General features: G+C 39.6%; 1 protein-coding gene across 20 annotated transcripts in view; it reads left to right on the top strand.

Annotated features, from left to right (window-relative positions):
• The window catches only part of nedd4l (NEDD4 like E3 ubiquitin protein ligase), a 109,350-nt gene that overhangs the window by 27,917 nt on the left and 66,724 nt on the right, over window positions 1–14,709 (top strand). For 10 of the 20 annotated variants that reach the window (XM_061876511.1, XM_061876514.1, XM_061876513.1 and 7 more), the window contains exons 4-5: window positions 1,050–1,088; window positions 1,436–1,489. In XM_061876511.1, the coding sequence (XP_061732495.1) occupies window positions 1,050–1,088; window positions 1,436–1,489 (93 nt within the window). Of the gene's footprint in view, window positions 1–1,049; window positions 1,089–1,435; window positions 1,490–11,375; window positions 12,579–14,709 lie in introns of those variants that run through there. The other 10 variants (XM_061876500.1, XM_061876503.1, XM_061876502.1 and 7 more) reach the window with 3 other exon arrangements.

A 14,709-nucleotide genomic window follows, 5' to 3' on the forward strand; every position in this document is an offset into this window, starting at 1 on the left:
CAAAATGTTCTGGTCTGATGAAACAAAAATAGAATTCCTTGGCGTGAATGCCAGGCGTCATATTTGCAGAAAACCAGGCACCGCTTATCACCAGGTAAATACAATCCCATTCCCTACAGTGAAGCATGTGAATGGCAGCATCATGCTGTGGGGATGGTTTTCAGTGGCAAGAACTGGGAGACTGGTCAGGCTAGAGGGAAAGATGAATGCAGCAATGTACAGAGTCATTCTGGATACAAACCAATGCTTCTCATCCAACCTGATGGAGCTTGAGAGGCGCTGCAAAGAGAAATGGGCGAAACTGCTCAAAGATAGCTGTGCCAAGCTTGTGGGATCGTATTAAAAAAGACTTTAGGCAATAACTTCTGCCAAAGGTGCATCAACAAAGTACTGATTAAGCAAATGCTGTAAATACATATGTACATGTTATTTTTTTTAGGTTTTTATTTTCAATACATTTGTGAAAGTAAAAAAAAAAACACTTTCATTATAAGGTAAGAATTTTGAGGACAAACATTAATTTATTCTATTTTAGAATAAGGCTGTTACATAACGAAATGGGGGGGGAAGTAAGCGGTGTGAATACTTTCTGGATGCAATGTTACACCAAAAATACAGGAAAAACACCCGAATACAAAGATGAATAAAAATAAAATAACACGTTAGGTAAAGCGATAGATAAAAATGAGTAACAAGTTTTGTAAATAAGATTAGCAGCAGCAGTTTTATTAGCAGCCGTGTGTTGTGATTGTATTTGTCCTTATCAGTCCTTTTCAGTCCTCGCGCCCACCTCTGACCTCCAAGTGAAGAGTTGTAGAGTTTGTTGGCACAAGAACAAATGAGGAACATCACGTGGTTACATTTGCACAATTCAACTTTACAAAAAGGAGTTGTTAATGCGAAAGTTTTTTGACCTTGAATAATTAGAGACTCTGGCAATTTATTTTAACTGTACCGCTTTGTTGAAACATAGTACAGGCTAAGATAATGATGTTTTTCCATAATCTAGTTTGCATTCTGTCTGACATTGTGAATACTTTACATTCCAGACCCTCAATCCCAAATGGAACGAGGAATTCTACTTCAGGGTAAGTGGCCTTTTTCTGTATGGTTCATTCTTGAGTCGTTTGTTAGGCATCCTCTGTTTATCCAAAATTCACCACCATGGCTGCCCGTCTTTTGCAGTTTTTGATTCATTGACAGTTTACTTTATTTAACTGTTTCAGCACAGGAGTCATTATTCAGAGTTTAGTTAAGTTCTCTTTCTGTCACTATACTCTAAATTGTTTTGCGAGAGCTTCCCAGTGGCTCATATGTTATTGCACGGTAAAGATTAACTTGACGTGTTGCAAGCATATATAACTTTTGTTTACCACTGTGCACTGGCTGACATTATTAACACTTGTCTTATTGTTTTTGTGTGTTTGCTATGCAGGTTTGTCCGCAGAATCACAGGCTTCTCTTCGAGGTGTTTGATGAAAACAGATTGGTAAGATTGAACACTCCAACTCATCATAACCTATTGTCATACCAGCCTGGTGAGAGCTTTCATTGTCTGTCTATACAGTATATTTAGTTCCACTGGTGCTTGGTGATATAGCCGAAAGCCATATCACGATAATTGTTTTTTTTTTTATATTGATCGATATCGATATTTATTGATACTTTTATGACTTATTTAAGCCTACCAATAAATACAGTCAAACAATTTCCAACTTACCAAGGGTGCTATTTTATCAGTGGAGAAGGTGTCTGGTAGGATGAGCGCAACTAATGTAGTAAAATAATTAAAGTAGATTTGAAGGTTGTTGCAGATTTAAAATACTAGATGGCAGTAGTGTATGAGCTATTGAACATTACGCAGACTGGTTTGAGAAGCTACTCATTAAAGGCTTACTGAAATTAAATTTTCTTATTTAAACGGGGATAGCAGGTCCATTCTATGTGTCATACTTGATCATTTCGCGATATTGCCATATTTTTGCTGAAAGGATTTAGTAGAGAACATCGACGATAAAGTTCGCAACTTTTGGTGCTTATAAAAAAGCCTTGTCTTTACCTGAAGTCGCAGACGATGACGTCACAAGGGTGAGGGCTCCTCACGTCCTCACATTGTTTTAATGGGAGCCTCCAGCAGCAAGAGCTATTCGGACCGAGAAAACAACAATTTCCCCATTAATTTGAGCGAGGATGAAAGATTCGTGGATGATGATATCGATAGCGAAGGACTAGAAAAAAATAAAATAAAGTAAAATAATGTTTAAAAAAAAAAGGCGATTGCATTTAGACACATTTACTAGGATAATTCTGGGAAATCCCTTATCCGTCTATTGTGTTGCCAGTGTTTTAGTGAGATTAAATAGTACCTGATAGTCGGAGGGGTGTGTCCACGGGTGTCTTGAGGCCAGTGTCTGAGGGAAGTCAACGGCAGATACAAGGACGGCGCAAACTCCGCAGACCTCCGGTAAGAGGCGACTTTTTAACACAATTTTCTCACCGAAACCTGCCGGTTGACATGTAGTCGAGATCCATGTTCGCTTGACCGCTCTGATCCATACTAAAGCTTCACCTCCGGGAATTTTAAACAAGGAATCACCGTGTGTTTGTGTGGCTAAAGGCTAAAGCTTCCCAACTCCATCTTTCTACTGTGACTTTTCCATTGTTAATTGAACAAATTGCAAAAGATTCAGCAACACAGATGTCCAGAATACTGTTTGATTGCGCGATGAAAAGAGACGACTTTTAGCCGCAAATAGTGGTGCGCTAATATATCCTGACAGTTCGTGATGTTACGCGCATGCGTCATCATTCCGCGACGTTTTCAACAAGAAACTCCGCGGGAAATTTAAATTGCAATTTCGTAAACTAAACCGGCCCGTATTGGCATGCGTTGCAATGTTAATATTTCATCATTGATATATAAACTATCAGACTGTGTGTTCGGTAGTAGTGGGTTTCAGTAGGCCTTTATCGGACACATTGTGTCAGGATGTTGCCTGACATCTGCAATAAAACCAACAAAATTAAAGACGTTTTTTGATATTGAATTGATATATCAAGATATTACAGTTTCTCTTCTCACTCCATGCAGTGAATCCACAGCAAGACAGTAAGACGGCGCAACCACACTAGTGTTGAGAGTATCATGGGTGTGTGTGTTCCTTTAAGAATGGCAGTGTGTACTGTAGGGTAAGTGAAGTCAGTGACTGAGTGGAAGAGTGAAGAGAGAGCAAGCTAAGCAAGCAAGGCAGTAGTGCCGACTGGCAAATGTGTCTAGTTTTGCCCTGAGGAAATAAGAATAAAGCGACCAAATAGTCACGAGTCCGCGGCCTCGTCATCCTGACCCGAAAACATCGGCCCAGGAAGGAACGTCTCCCTCGCGCTCTTCGACTACGGTCTGAGACTGTGAGCCAAACAGCAAGAAAGGTGTAATTATAGTTGGTATTGGTATGTGAATGGCTGTTAGTGTGTCCCTCCCATTGCTCACTGACATTTCCTGTTTCCTGTTTGCTGGGTTCCCAAGGAGCAAAAGACTTCATGAAATGAATCTTGCTTCATAATTTCTGGTTTCTCCCAACCAAAAAATATAAACATATATCAAATATTTTAAGGTATGCATTTTATGTTTTACTACAATTCTAAAAAATAATAACAAATAATAGCGAAATAAGTTGAGATAGGCGCCAGCGCCCCCCGCGACCCCGAAAGGGAATAAGCGGTAGAAAATGGATGGATGGAAGTTGTATTTCGTGTAGTGAGATTAATAAGATCATCAATAAGTACAAAATGTTTTTAGTGATTCTTCTTCTATGTATTAGTAAACACTTTGTTTGAATAGTTTTTAAAAATAATCGTATAAGTACATTGTTTGATTTATTTTACTTAATCCATTACGTAATTTAATTCCACATGCAGATATACTAAAGGTTTTAAGTGCAGTACGTGCATACAAATGTTTGAAGTTACATTTTTCTCTGAGGTTGTATTTCTCTAACTTCACTCTCACCAGATCCTTGTAGTTCACTGAGCTCCACCCAAGGATCTGGGACTCCTCAATATGAGATGTATTTCAGAAGGCGGGGCCTTGTAAAAAAATCATTGTATGTGATTGGATAAACCACTTGTCCGTTATCTTGAATGAGGTGCTTCAACCGCTCACATCAAAATCAACCCGTTTCGCTGATGAGAGCGACGCTGGGAATTCCAAAACAGAACAGCGGACATATTGGATAACGACAGAGTGAAAAGTTAGAGAACTTTTACTTATACAACGCAGCAACGTCAGTAGACGATCGATGTCGCAAAACTGTTGCAATAGCAGAATCAATGTCAGTTCACGACTCCTCACTGCGTGCCGGCATTGTTGTTTGAATCACACGGTCGCTTCGGCGCTACGTCACGTCTATGAAATCCCGTCCGTCGATCCTGATTGGTTAATTATTTTTGGCTATCTTGAAGGAGTTTGCAATGCCCTCAAGCCCAGATCGTTGTGTGTAGCTCAGCGAACTACAAGGATCTGGCGAGAGTCAGGTTATTATTTCTCCTCTTTTGTTGAGAAGAATTGTTGTACATTCCGGGATATATAGTTTGCTATAGTTTGCTTTGTGCATAATTTTGGCTATATCGTTGAATTTCAGTATTTTTCATTGAATAATTAAAGAGTTTGAATGTTCTTTATATCCAACAATATGCATTATTCTGACCTTTTTTTGTAACACTTTTTATGACTGAAGCGTATATTTGTAAATATTTTCCTATATTTTTACACAATAACTCCGACATAGTCACACTAGCCAGCATTAGAAAATATTGATTGATTTTTATTTTTTATTTTTATTTTATTCAGCATTTAATTATTTCTTGCCGCTGTATATTGTATATTTTTTATATGAGATATCCAGTTCATTTTATCATCAATTATTACACCCAAAAATTGTATGTCTTTCTACCTATTTGTATTTGTGTTTGACTTTCTCTTCTTCTGTTACCAAATAGCATTATTTTAGTTTTACTGCGATTCAAAGAGTCTGTTTTTGTCACACCATCATTTTAATTTATTCATTTCTTGTTACTATTTGTATTAGCTTCTGTGTGTTCTCCTCAGAAACAAAATGCAGTTGAATCGTCTGCAAATGATAACTTTAAGTGTTTTGTAAGTTCACACGTTTACATAGACTGAACAATTTTGGTTCCTGTATTGATCCTTGGAGTACGCCTCAGCATATATTCAGTGTTGTAGAGGTGTGTTCACCTAGCTTCACATATGGCTTTGTGTTGTTTAAATGGTTTCTTATCCAGATCAAGACCAACCTAAATCCATTTGCCATGTAATTATTCATTTTCCTCCCATGTTTTTGTAATTGTCTTTTTTCCATTGCACATGTCGATGATGGTTTTCCCAGTAGTGCTCTGACTCTTTTATGATTTAATATCCCTCAAATGTAATGTGATGAAAACCTGATTATTGTAAAACTGCTGCTCATGTAGCCCTCTGGAACCAGTTTACTATCTTTAGTTTGTTTTACCACAGGACTCATTATTCATCCACTTGAAGTGAAGGCCTTGCCAGATTTAATAACACTGGTTTTCAGAATTTCTATCTTGTTTTGCCAGTAATAACAAAAATCATCTGTCTGTGCCATTTTATAAGAACAATATCATAGAAAACACAAGTTTCATTGACTTGTGAAGTCAAGCCTACTGTCGTTGCCATAACAACAAGATGCATTCTCAAGAGTTGGAGCAGATAATAACCTCACACTTGATGATTAATACACTAACTCACACCTCTCTAATTTGTCTAAACCAGGGGTGCTAAACTCATTTAATTAAGCTCAGGAGCTGCAAGGAAAAACATCTATTCCCACGCGGGCATAATCATGGCATAATAATTCAATAATAAAGACAACTTTGAAATTGCTTACTTTGTGTTACTTTGGCCAAAAATAGAACAAGCACATTCTGAAAATATATGTAGTAACAAATAATCCTCTTAGACTTCAAGTTAGTTGAAAATTCTGAGGAAAAAAATGGTGGGGTTTCAAATCACCACGAAGAGCATAATGAACTTAGACTTTGTCTCAGTGCAGTTACAAAGCCATTAAGCACGTACTTTTTAACATTCTCATGTTGCCAGTCTACCATGAAAGACATGTTTGAAAAAGCAACCAAGTGTTTCCTCAAATCCGCAACTGCCACAACACAGTCCATCGATTCATTTTCTACCGCATATTCCCTTTTGGGGTCGCGGGGGGCGCTGGCGCCTATCTCAGCTACAATCAGGCGGAAGGCGGGGTACACCCTGGACAAGTCACCACCTCATCGCAGGGCCAACACAGATAGACAGACAACATTCACACTCACATTCACACACTAGGGCCAATATTACAATCATAATAAAATCAGAAGAATTGCTAAAATTACACCATAATAGCCAAACTAAAGGTGATATACTTACAAACTTAACCAATGTGAACATGCTACATTCAAGCATGGACATAGAAAAAAGAACTAATTTAGAAACACACATTTTTACAATAGAGTTCATAGTCCACAACGTGCAGTCAACTATTTGTTAACGCTACACGAAACTACTTCAAAGACGATGTTCATAATAAATGATAAATGGGTTGTACTTGTATAGCGCTTTTCTACCTTCAAGGTACTCAAATTGCTTTGACACTACTTCAACATTTACCCATTCACACACATTCACACACTGATGGAGGGAGCTGCCATGCAAGGTGCTAACCAGCACCCATCAGGAGCAAGGGTGAAATGTCTTGCTCAGGAAACAACGGACGTGACGAGGTTGGTACTAGGTGGGGATTGAACCAGGGACACTCTTCCACTGCGCCATGCCGTTCCCAATGTATGTGTGTTACCAAAGTTCATGTTGTCTTAAGTCTTTGCATCTTACTGTTTTTTTATTTAATCCTTTGAGTGGCTAATTTACAATTAAAGAACGTATTGTGTGTCGCTATAGCATTAGTCTGCCGACAGAGTCTGATTGGAGTAGCGGCAGCCAATCCAGCGAGCGCTTAAAGTCCGCTGACACTTCATCTTTAAACAGTGTGATATGTGACGTGGGTTACATTTGAATTGCTATTGTGACATCCAGTGGATACATTTATAACAGCAGTTTACATTAAAAAAATTGCAGCTCATTTTTATACTTATCAAACTCATCTTGCAGGCCGCGGGCCAGATTAAACCTGTTCCCACGCCTGATACGGCCCCTGAGCCGTACGTTTGACACCCCTGGTCGTAGCCATTTTGGCTACGTGTACACTGCAGGCCAAAGTGGCCCAAATCACATATTTTGTTTTTCAATCTGATTTTTTTCCAGCTGGCTGTTTACACTGCAAGTAAAATGTGATCTTTATCTGATTCCAGTGTAAATACGCACAGGCCCCAATGTGGTCTCAATGTAATTTGAGTTCGCAGTTCGATAAAGTGAAATCAAATGAAGTTGAATGGATTCCGTGTATGAACAAGGATGTCGCTAATACTCCAACACAAACAAATATAAGTTGCCACCATAGATATGGTCGACACACCTTAAAAAATAAGTGTTTTTTTTGACGTGAAAATAAATGAAAGTAATATAATGTATGAATGGATGTACTGTATATATACCTCTAGTGCAGTGGTTCTCAAAAGGGGGGGACGCGTACCCCTGGGGGTAGTTGAAGGTATGCAAAGGGGTACGCAAGATTTTTTTTTAAATATTCTAAAAATAGCAACAATTCAAAAATCCTTTATAAATATATTTATTGAATAATACTTCAACAAATGATGAATGTAATAAACTGTGAAAAGAAATTCAACAATGCAATATTCAGTGTTGACAGATGGACTTTTTGGTGGACATGTTCCATAAATATTGATGTTAGAGATTTCTTTTTTTGTAAAGAAATATTTAGAATTAAGTTCTTGAATCCAGACAGATCTCTTTTACAATCCCCAAAGAAGGCACTTTAAGTTGATGATTACTTCTATGTGTAGAAATCTTTATTTATAATTGAATCACTTGTTTATTTTTCAACAAGTTTTTAGTTTTTATCTTTTTTTCCCCAAATAGTTCAAGAAAGACCACTACAAATGAGAAATATTTTGCACTGTTATACAATTTAATAAATCAGAAACTGATGACATAGTGCTGTATTTTACTTCTTTATCCCTTTTTTTTTTAACCAAAAATGCTTTGCTCTGATTAGGAGGTATTTCAATTTAAAAAAATTCACAGGGGGTAAATTACTGAAAAAAGGTTGAGAAACACTACTCTAGTGGAATATTTTTGGGAGGGTTCTAATTAGAGAGGTCCGATTATATCGGACTGGTGATATTATCGGCCGATAAATATTTTAAAATGCAATATCGGAAATTATCGGTATCAGTTTCAAAATGATCACTATCTGTTTGAAAAAGTAAAATTTATGACTTTTTAAAACGCTGCTGTGTACACGGACGTAGAGAGAAGTACAGAGCGCCGATAAACCTTAAAGGGACTGCCTTTGCGGGCCGGCCCAGTCACATAATATCTTCGGTTTTTCACACACACAAGTGAATGTACGCATACTTGGTCAACAGCCATACAGGTCACACTGCGGGTGGCCGTATGAACAACTTTAATACTGTAACTAATATGCACCACACTGTGAACCCACACCAAACAAGAATGACAAACACATTTCAGGAGAACATCCGCACCGTAACACAACATAAACACAACAGAACATATACCCAGAACCCCTTGCAGCACTAACTCTTCTGGTACGCTACAATATACACCCTCCGCTATCCGCTACCCTCCCTCAACCCCGCCCACCTCAACCTCCTCATGCTCTCTCAGGGAGAGCATGTCCCAAATTCCGAGCTGCTGTTTTGAGGCATGTTAAAAAAAATAATGCACTTTGTGACTTCAATAATAAATATGGCGGTGTCATGTTGGCATTTTTTGCCATAACTTGAGTTGATTTGTTTTGGAAAACCTTGTTACATTGTTTAATGCATCCAGCGGGGCATAACAACAAAATTAGGCATAATAAAGTGTTAATTTCACGACTATATATCGGTATTGGTTGATATTGGAATCGGTAATTGAGAGTTGGACAATATTGGGTATCGCCAAAAAAGCATTATCGGACATCTTTTGTTTTAATCTTTTTATGACTGTTAAGTAAAGAAGGCATGGACATCAGCGTGAATCTATGTTCGCTTTATTTGTTCAACTCACATGTAAGCAAATACGCCACAGCGTCAAGTCCGGTCCTTCAACAATCGCTATATCTTTGAAAACTAAACTTCATATAATACATATAGCCTACTACTAGTGTTGCACCGAAAAGTCAGCCTTCAAAAATAGACTTTGCGCACCAAAACAGGATGTTGTAATAAAGTATTTACTTCCGTTGGCAAGCTGTGACGGACCTCGCCCAAAGCTGACAAAAAAGTTAAATACGGGTCGCATTCAGGTTGCATTGCGTTTAGACTGAAGTCACATTTGAAAAGAGCAGATTTTAATCAGATTCGGACTACCCCCTTATGTGGCCTGAATCTGATGCGAAAAGATCACATTCGAAGCACTTTGGGCCGTTTATACTGGCAAAAAAAATCTGATCTGTGTCACCTGAGTGCAAAAAAAAAACTGATTTGGGGTGCAATGTAAACAGGGCCAATGACCCGAGACATAAGAGAGCGTAGTGGTTTTGCTGTACTAGTGCTCATACTGGAAGCAGGTGTAGGATTTATTTCTCATGGTTTCTCAGTAACTTTAGAACCTGGAAGATCACTATGACGTTTGGTCAAACCATTAGTGGATGCATCCCAGGATACAATTTATGTTCCTGGCTGTAGTGTCATTTCGGCGAGATGGTAAACACTAACTCTTCTTGTGTTTTCGTTAATGCAGTTACTGCCATACAAATCACACACCTGTAATCCACCCATACATACAGTGTATGCACATTAATCACCAATAGCGTAGAAGGAGAGTTGCTGGCATGCAGCCTTCCAAGAAAAGGGCAGCTCATATTTTCCCCCCCGCAAGTGAGAGTTGCATTGCAGTGGAAGCAGTATGACACATGAAAGCAGAGCTTAAGGAAGCCTGAAGCCTGTTCCTTTCCTTATTTGTCTGAGGAGGGGCTTTTATATTTTATTTGTCTGGAAACTTAGGCTGTTCCATTGATATCATCAACATGTTTTCATTGACATGCCCTAGTATAACCACCACGATAGGAACACAGGAATATATGTTGTGTGGTGAGATTTAATTTTTAAATTTGAAAATTTGAGTGCTTCCAATTTTGTGTCTGAACAAAATTTAAATAAGCCAAAAGTATCTAAAAAGAAAAGACATTGTTGTACATTGTTTGAATTCGGCTGGTTATGTCATTCTTTGCATACAAATATGCATTGACAGTACTTTTAACACTATGTGCCTTGTCTCCACCATGACTCCTCTTCTGTTTCTCTGACACAGTATTTCCTTTCTCAAAATGCCCTCCAGCCCACTATTTGGAATTTAAGTGTCTTGGTTGTCTGCTTTCCTTTTTGTGACACAGTAGGTGACGCACTGCAGGCCAAAACTCCTGCCAAAACAGTCACGCTGATATTTACTACAATGTGGCTTTCAAATGCCAAGCAATCTACAGAGAGCTCGGTCGATTATGTGCTTGGTTTGTAAAACCTCTCTTAGTCATTTTGCCCCAAAGTGCAAAAGACAATAAAAGTGCCATTTCTTTAGCTGATTCAGTGCTGTATCATGTTTATCTGTCACAACTCACAAGTACACTGCAAGTGCTTAAGCATCTGCGGCTACAGAAGTGCTTAAGCATCTGCGGCTGATTTCAGTATTGTAGACAGCAAAAGCATCATTTATGCTTATGTCCTCAAATATCTCCCCAGCCAGAGTAATTTCTTTGGTGGGTCATCCAGTAAAAGAAAGAAAGCACTATGTGGCCACATTAGGCTTAACCCTTCATACCAGTTGGCACTTGGGGGTAGCATTGCATCGTACCAGCACATGTTGATAAGGGGGCTGTATTTGTAGTCACGTGACGTGACAGGCAACCCCACTGTCACCCTGGAAACCAGAAACGCTGGCCGCCCTTATCCAATCATGTCAGGAATGCTGGGCTGTCACTGGGCTCGGGCTATTTCTGCTGTCTGTCGCTAGTGCATAGTAACTCTGAGAGCTTACAGAGACCTGTTTTTAATTTGTTTTTTATCTTTTTAGCCGTCATTCCTCCAAATTGTTAGTTTACCAACAGTTGACCTAGTTTTTGTAGTGGGACTTTCTTTTTCCCCCAATACTTGTGGAAAGAAAGTTGTGGAAGGGATTTGAGGTGGGTGGGACTTATTAAGGGGTGGGGAGCTAGTGAGAGAGGAGGAAAACTCGGGATCAGTCATCAGGACAACCAAAAGAGCGAAGTACGCGACTCTTGGAGGCGGGAGTCAGACGGACGAACTGTCCTCTGGAGGGAACAGAGACTTGTGGTACGGAAGTGAAAATGGCACGTTTGCGTTTGTACTTTGGTTCCAACCGCAGCAACACAGCCCCGGAGATACTGGAAGGAGACACAGAGGAGCAGCAGGGAGACAATGATGTAGCCACAGCACTTCATCAACCACCTTTTGCATTAAGTCCTTCTCAGGAGCCTGCGGAACAGACTGTTTCTCCAAGGACTTTTGGCTCACGCCCAGAGACATCGCTTAAACGCAGCTCTTCTATGTTCATACCTCATCTTGCAACCTACGCAGAGCAGCGGCCCACAAAAAGCTCCTCCATGCACATCTCACTACAGCGCTCTGGGGCAAGTAACGAAGATTGTAGTGACCCACCACCCTGCTATTCTCCTGCGGGACCTGTGCCTACTTACGCCGAAGTATCGAATAAATCAGATGTTCCACGCCAACCACCTCCGCCATACTATAGCCCAGATTCTCTTAACAATTCGCAAACATTTGTGACTGAACCAAACTTGCCAAAGCGCAGGGTCTTCAGCATCGGTTCTAATGGACATACTATGTACCACAGAAGCCAGCCTGGTATAAGTGTTGGCGGAATTCGTATTCGGAGGAACTCAACCGATGGCTCTGACATACAACATCTCCGGATTTCTCCGCACGGCTGTTCTGGATGGACTGTACATCAGCAGTCGCCCAGTTGTAATAGTGGAACACAGCGACTTGTGTTTCAGCTTCAGCAGAACCAAGAGCTGAACCAGAGCAGGCTGCAGTCAGACACGTTCCAAGATGAGCGCACCAATGTTGGATTTGCTCGATCAGGCAGTGGCCATATGTCCCGCTACCCTAGAATTCGGCTGGAGGGAAGCGCATCTCCGGTTTTGGTAGAAAATTATTCAGAGGACGAACCAGTCAGCCAGACAGCTTGTCAAGACAGCAAAACAGTAGAGGAGAATATCAGAACGGAGGCTAGATCGAATGGTTGTACTTTTAAAATTAGTGGCGATACCCCGCAAAGGCAACCCCATTTTAAGATTTACTTCACTCCGGGTGGAGGTGGAGATCCAGACCTGGTCTTTGGCAGTAAATCCACAACAAATAATCCAGAGGTACTAATTTTTTGGAAAAATGTATTGCATTAATTTAGGATTTTGTGCGTGCATGGAGAACAGTTGTCTGTAAAGATAAACACATTCAGAAGCACAGTTAATTTTGTTATGAATTGCACAACTCATCAGGGATGTATTTATTTTCCATTTACTGACATTTGCATAACAGCTGGTGTTTCACTTCAATATTCCCACGGATGCGGAGCATTCTGCAAGATTGGTGATGACATTCAAGAGGGCTAAAACCTTTGTTACACTAGACAACCGCAAGGATCTGAAATTTCACACAGAGCTGAATTCAACAACAATCATTAGTGGTTAATTTTCTGTACGCACTGGTTGTTGTCAGTTTCACAGATAACATTAACATTTGCTGGTACGCTTGACAGTGGCTGGTGATCTTTGAAACTGTTTCTATCTTTAGACTTCCTCAAGTGTGTCTGCCTGATTTTGAAAGCAAGCTGGCTGTATGTATTTTCTGGTTCTATGCTAGGATGCTCCTGGATTATATTTTCTGTTATCTGTTTTCATTGGGGTTAAGGTCCCTGATCAAGAAAAATCAAGATTTTAAGATATGCGTAATTCCTCGTAGTACAAACCCCTTTTCCATATGAGTTGGGAAATTGTTTTAGATGTAAATATATACGGAATGCAATGATTTGCAAATCCTTTTTAAACCCATATTCAATTGAATGCACTACAAAGACAAGATATTTGATGTTCAAACTCATAAACTTTATTGTTTTTTGCAAAGAATGATTAACTTAGAATTTCATGGCTGCAACACGTGCCATAGTAGTTGGAAAAGGGCATGTTCACTACTGTATTACATCACCTTTTCTTTTAATAATACTCAAACCATTTGGGAACTGAGGAAACTAATTGTTGAAGCTTTGAAAGTGGAATTCTTTCCCATTCTTGTTTTATGTAGAGCTTCAGTCGTTCAACAGTCCGGGGTTCTCCGCTGTCGTATTTTACACTCCATAATGCGCCACACATTTTCGATGGGAGACAGGTCTGGACTGCAGGCGGGCCAGGAAAGTACCCGCACTCTTTTTTTTACGAAGCCACGCTGTTGTAACATTTGTCTTGCTGAAATAAGCAGGGGCCTCCATGATAACGTTGCGTGGATGACCACATATGTTGTTCCAAAACCTGTATGGACCTTTCAGCATTAATGGTGCCTTCAGAGATGTGTAAGTTACCCATGCCTTGGGCACTAATACACCTCCATACCATCACAGATGCTGGCTTTTGAACTTTGCGCCTGTAACAATCCGAATGGTTATTTTCCACTTTGTTCTGGAGGACACCACGTCCTCTGTTTCCAAATATAATTTGAAATGTGGACTCGTCAGACCACAGAACACCTTTCCACTTTGCATCAGTCCATCTTAGATGATCTTGGGCCCAGCCTAGCCGGCGGCGTTTCAGGATATTGTTGATAAATGGGTTTGGCTTTGCATAATAGAGTTTTAACCTGCACTTACAGATGTAGAAACCAACTGTAGTTACTGACAGTGGTTTTATAAAGTGTTCCTGTGCCCATGTGGTGATATCCTTTACACACTGTCGGTTTTCGATGCAGTACCGCCTGAGGGATCAAAAGTCTGTATTATCATCGCTTACGTGCAGTGATTTCTCCAGATTCCCTGAACTTTTTGATGTTTTTACTGACCGTAGATGGTAAAATCCCTAAATTCCTTGCAATAGCTTGTTGAAAAAAGTTTTTTCTAAAACTATTCGACAATTTGTTTACAAAGTGGTAACACTCACCCCATCCTTGTTTGTGAATTACTTAGCATTTCATGTAAGCTGCTTTTATACCCAATCATGGCACCCAACTGTTCCCAATTTGCCTCTACACCTGTGGGATGTTCCATATAAGTGTTTGATGAGCATTCCTCAACTTTATCAGTGTTTATTGCCACCTTACCCAACTTCTTTGTCACGTGTTGCTGGCATTAAATTCTAAAGTTAATAATAATTATTTGCAACAAAAAAAATGTTATCAGTTTGAACATCACATATGTTGTCTTTGTAGCACATTCAATTGAATATGGGTTGAAAATGATTTGCAAATCATTGTATTCTGTTTATGTTTACATCTAACACAATTTCCCAACTCATA

Source organism: Nerophis ophidion, linkage group LG17 (assembly GCF_033978795.1).
Source record: "Nerophis ophidion isolate RoL-2023_Sa linkage group LG17, RoL_Noph_v1.0, whole genome shotgun sequence".
NCBI classification, from domain to species: Eukaryota; Metazoa; Chordata; class Actinopteri; order Syngnathiformes; family Syngnathidae; genus Nerophis; species Nerophis ophidion.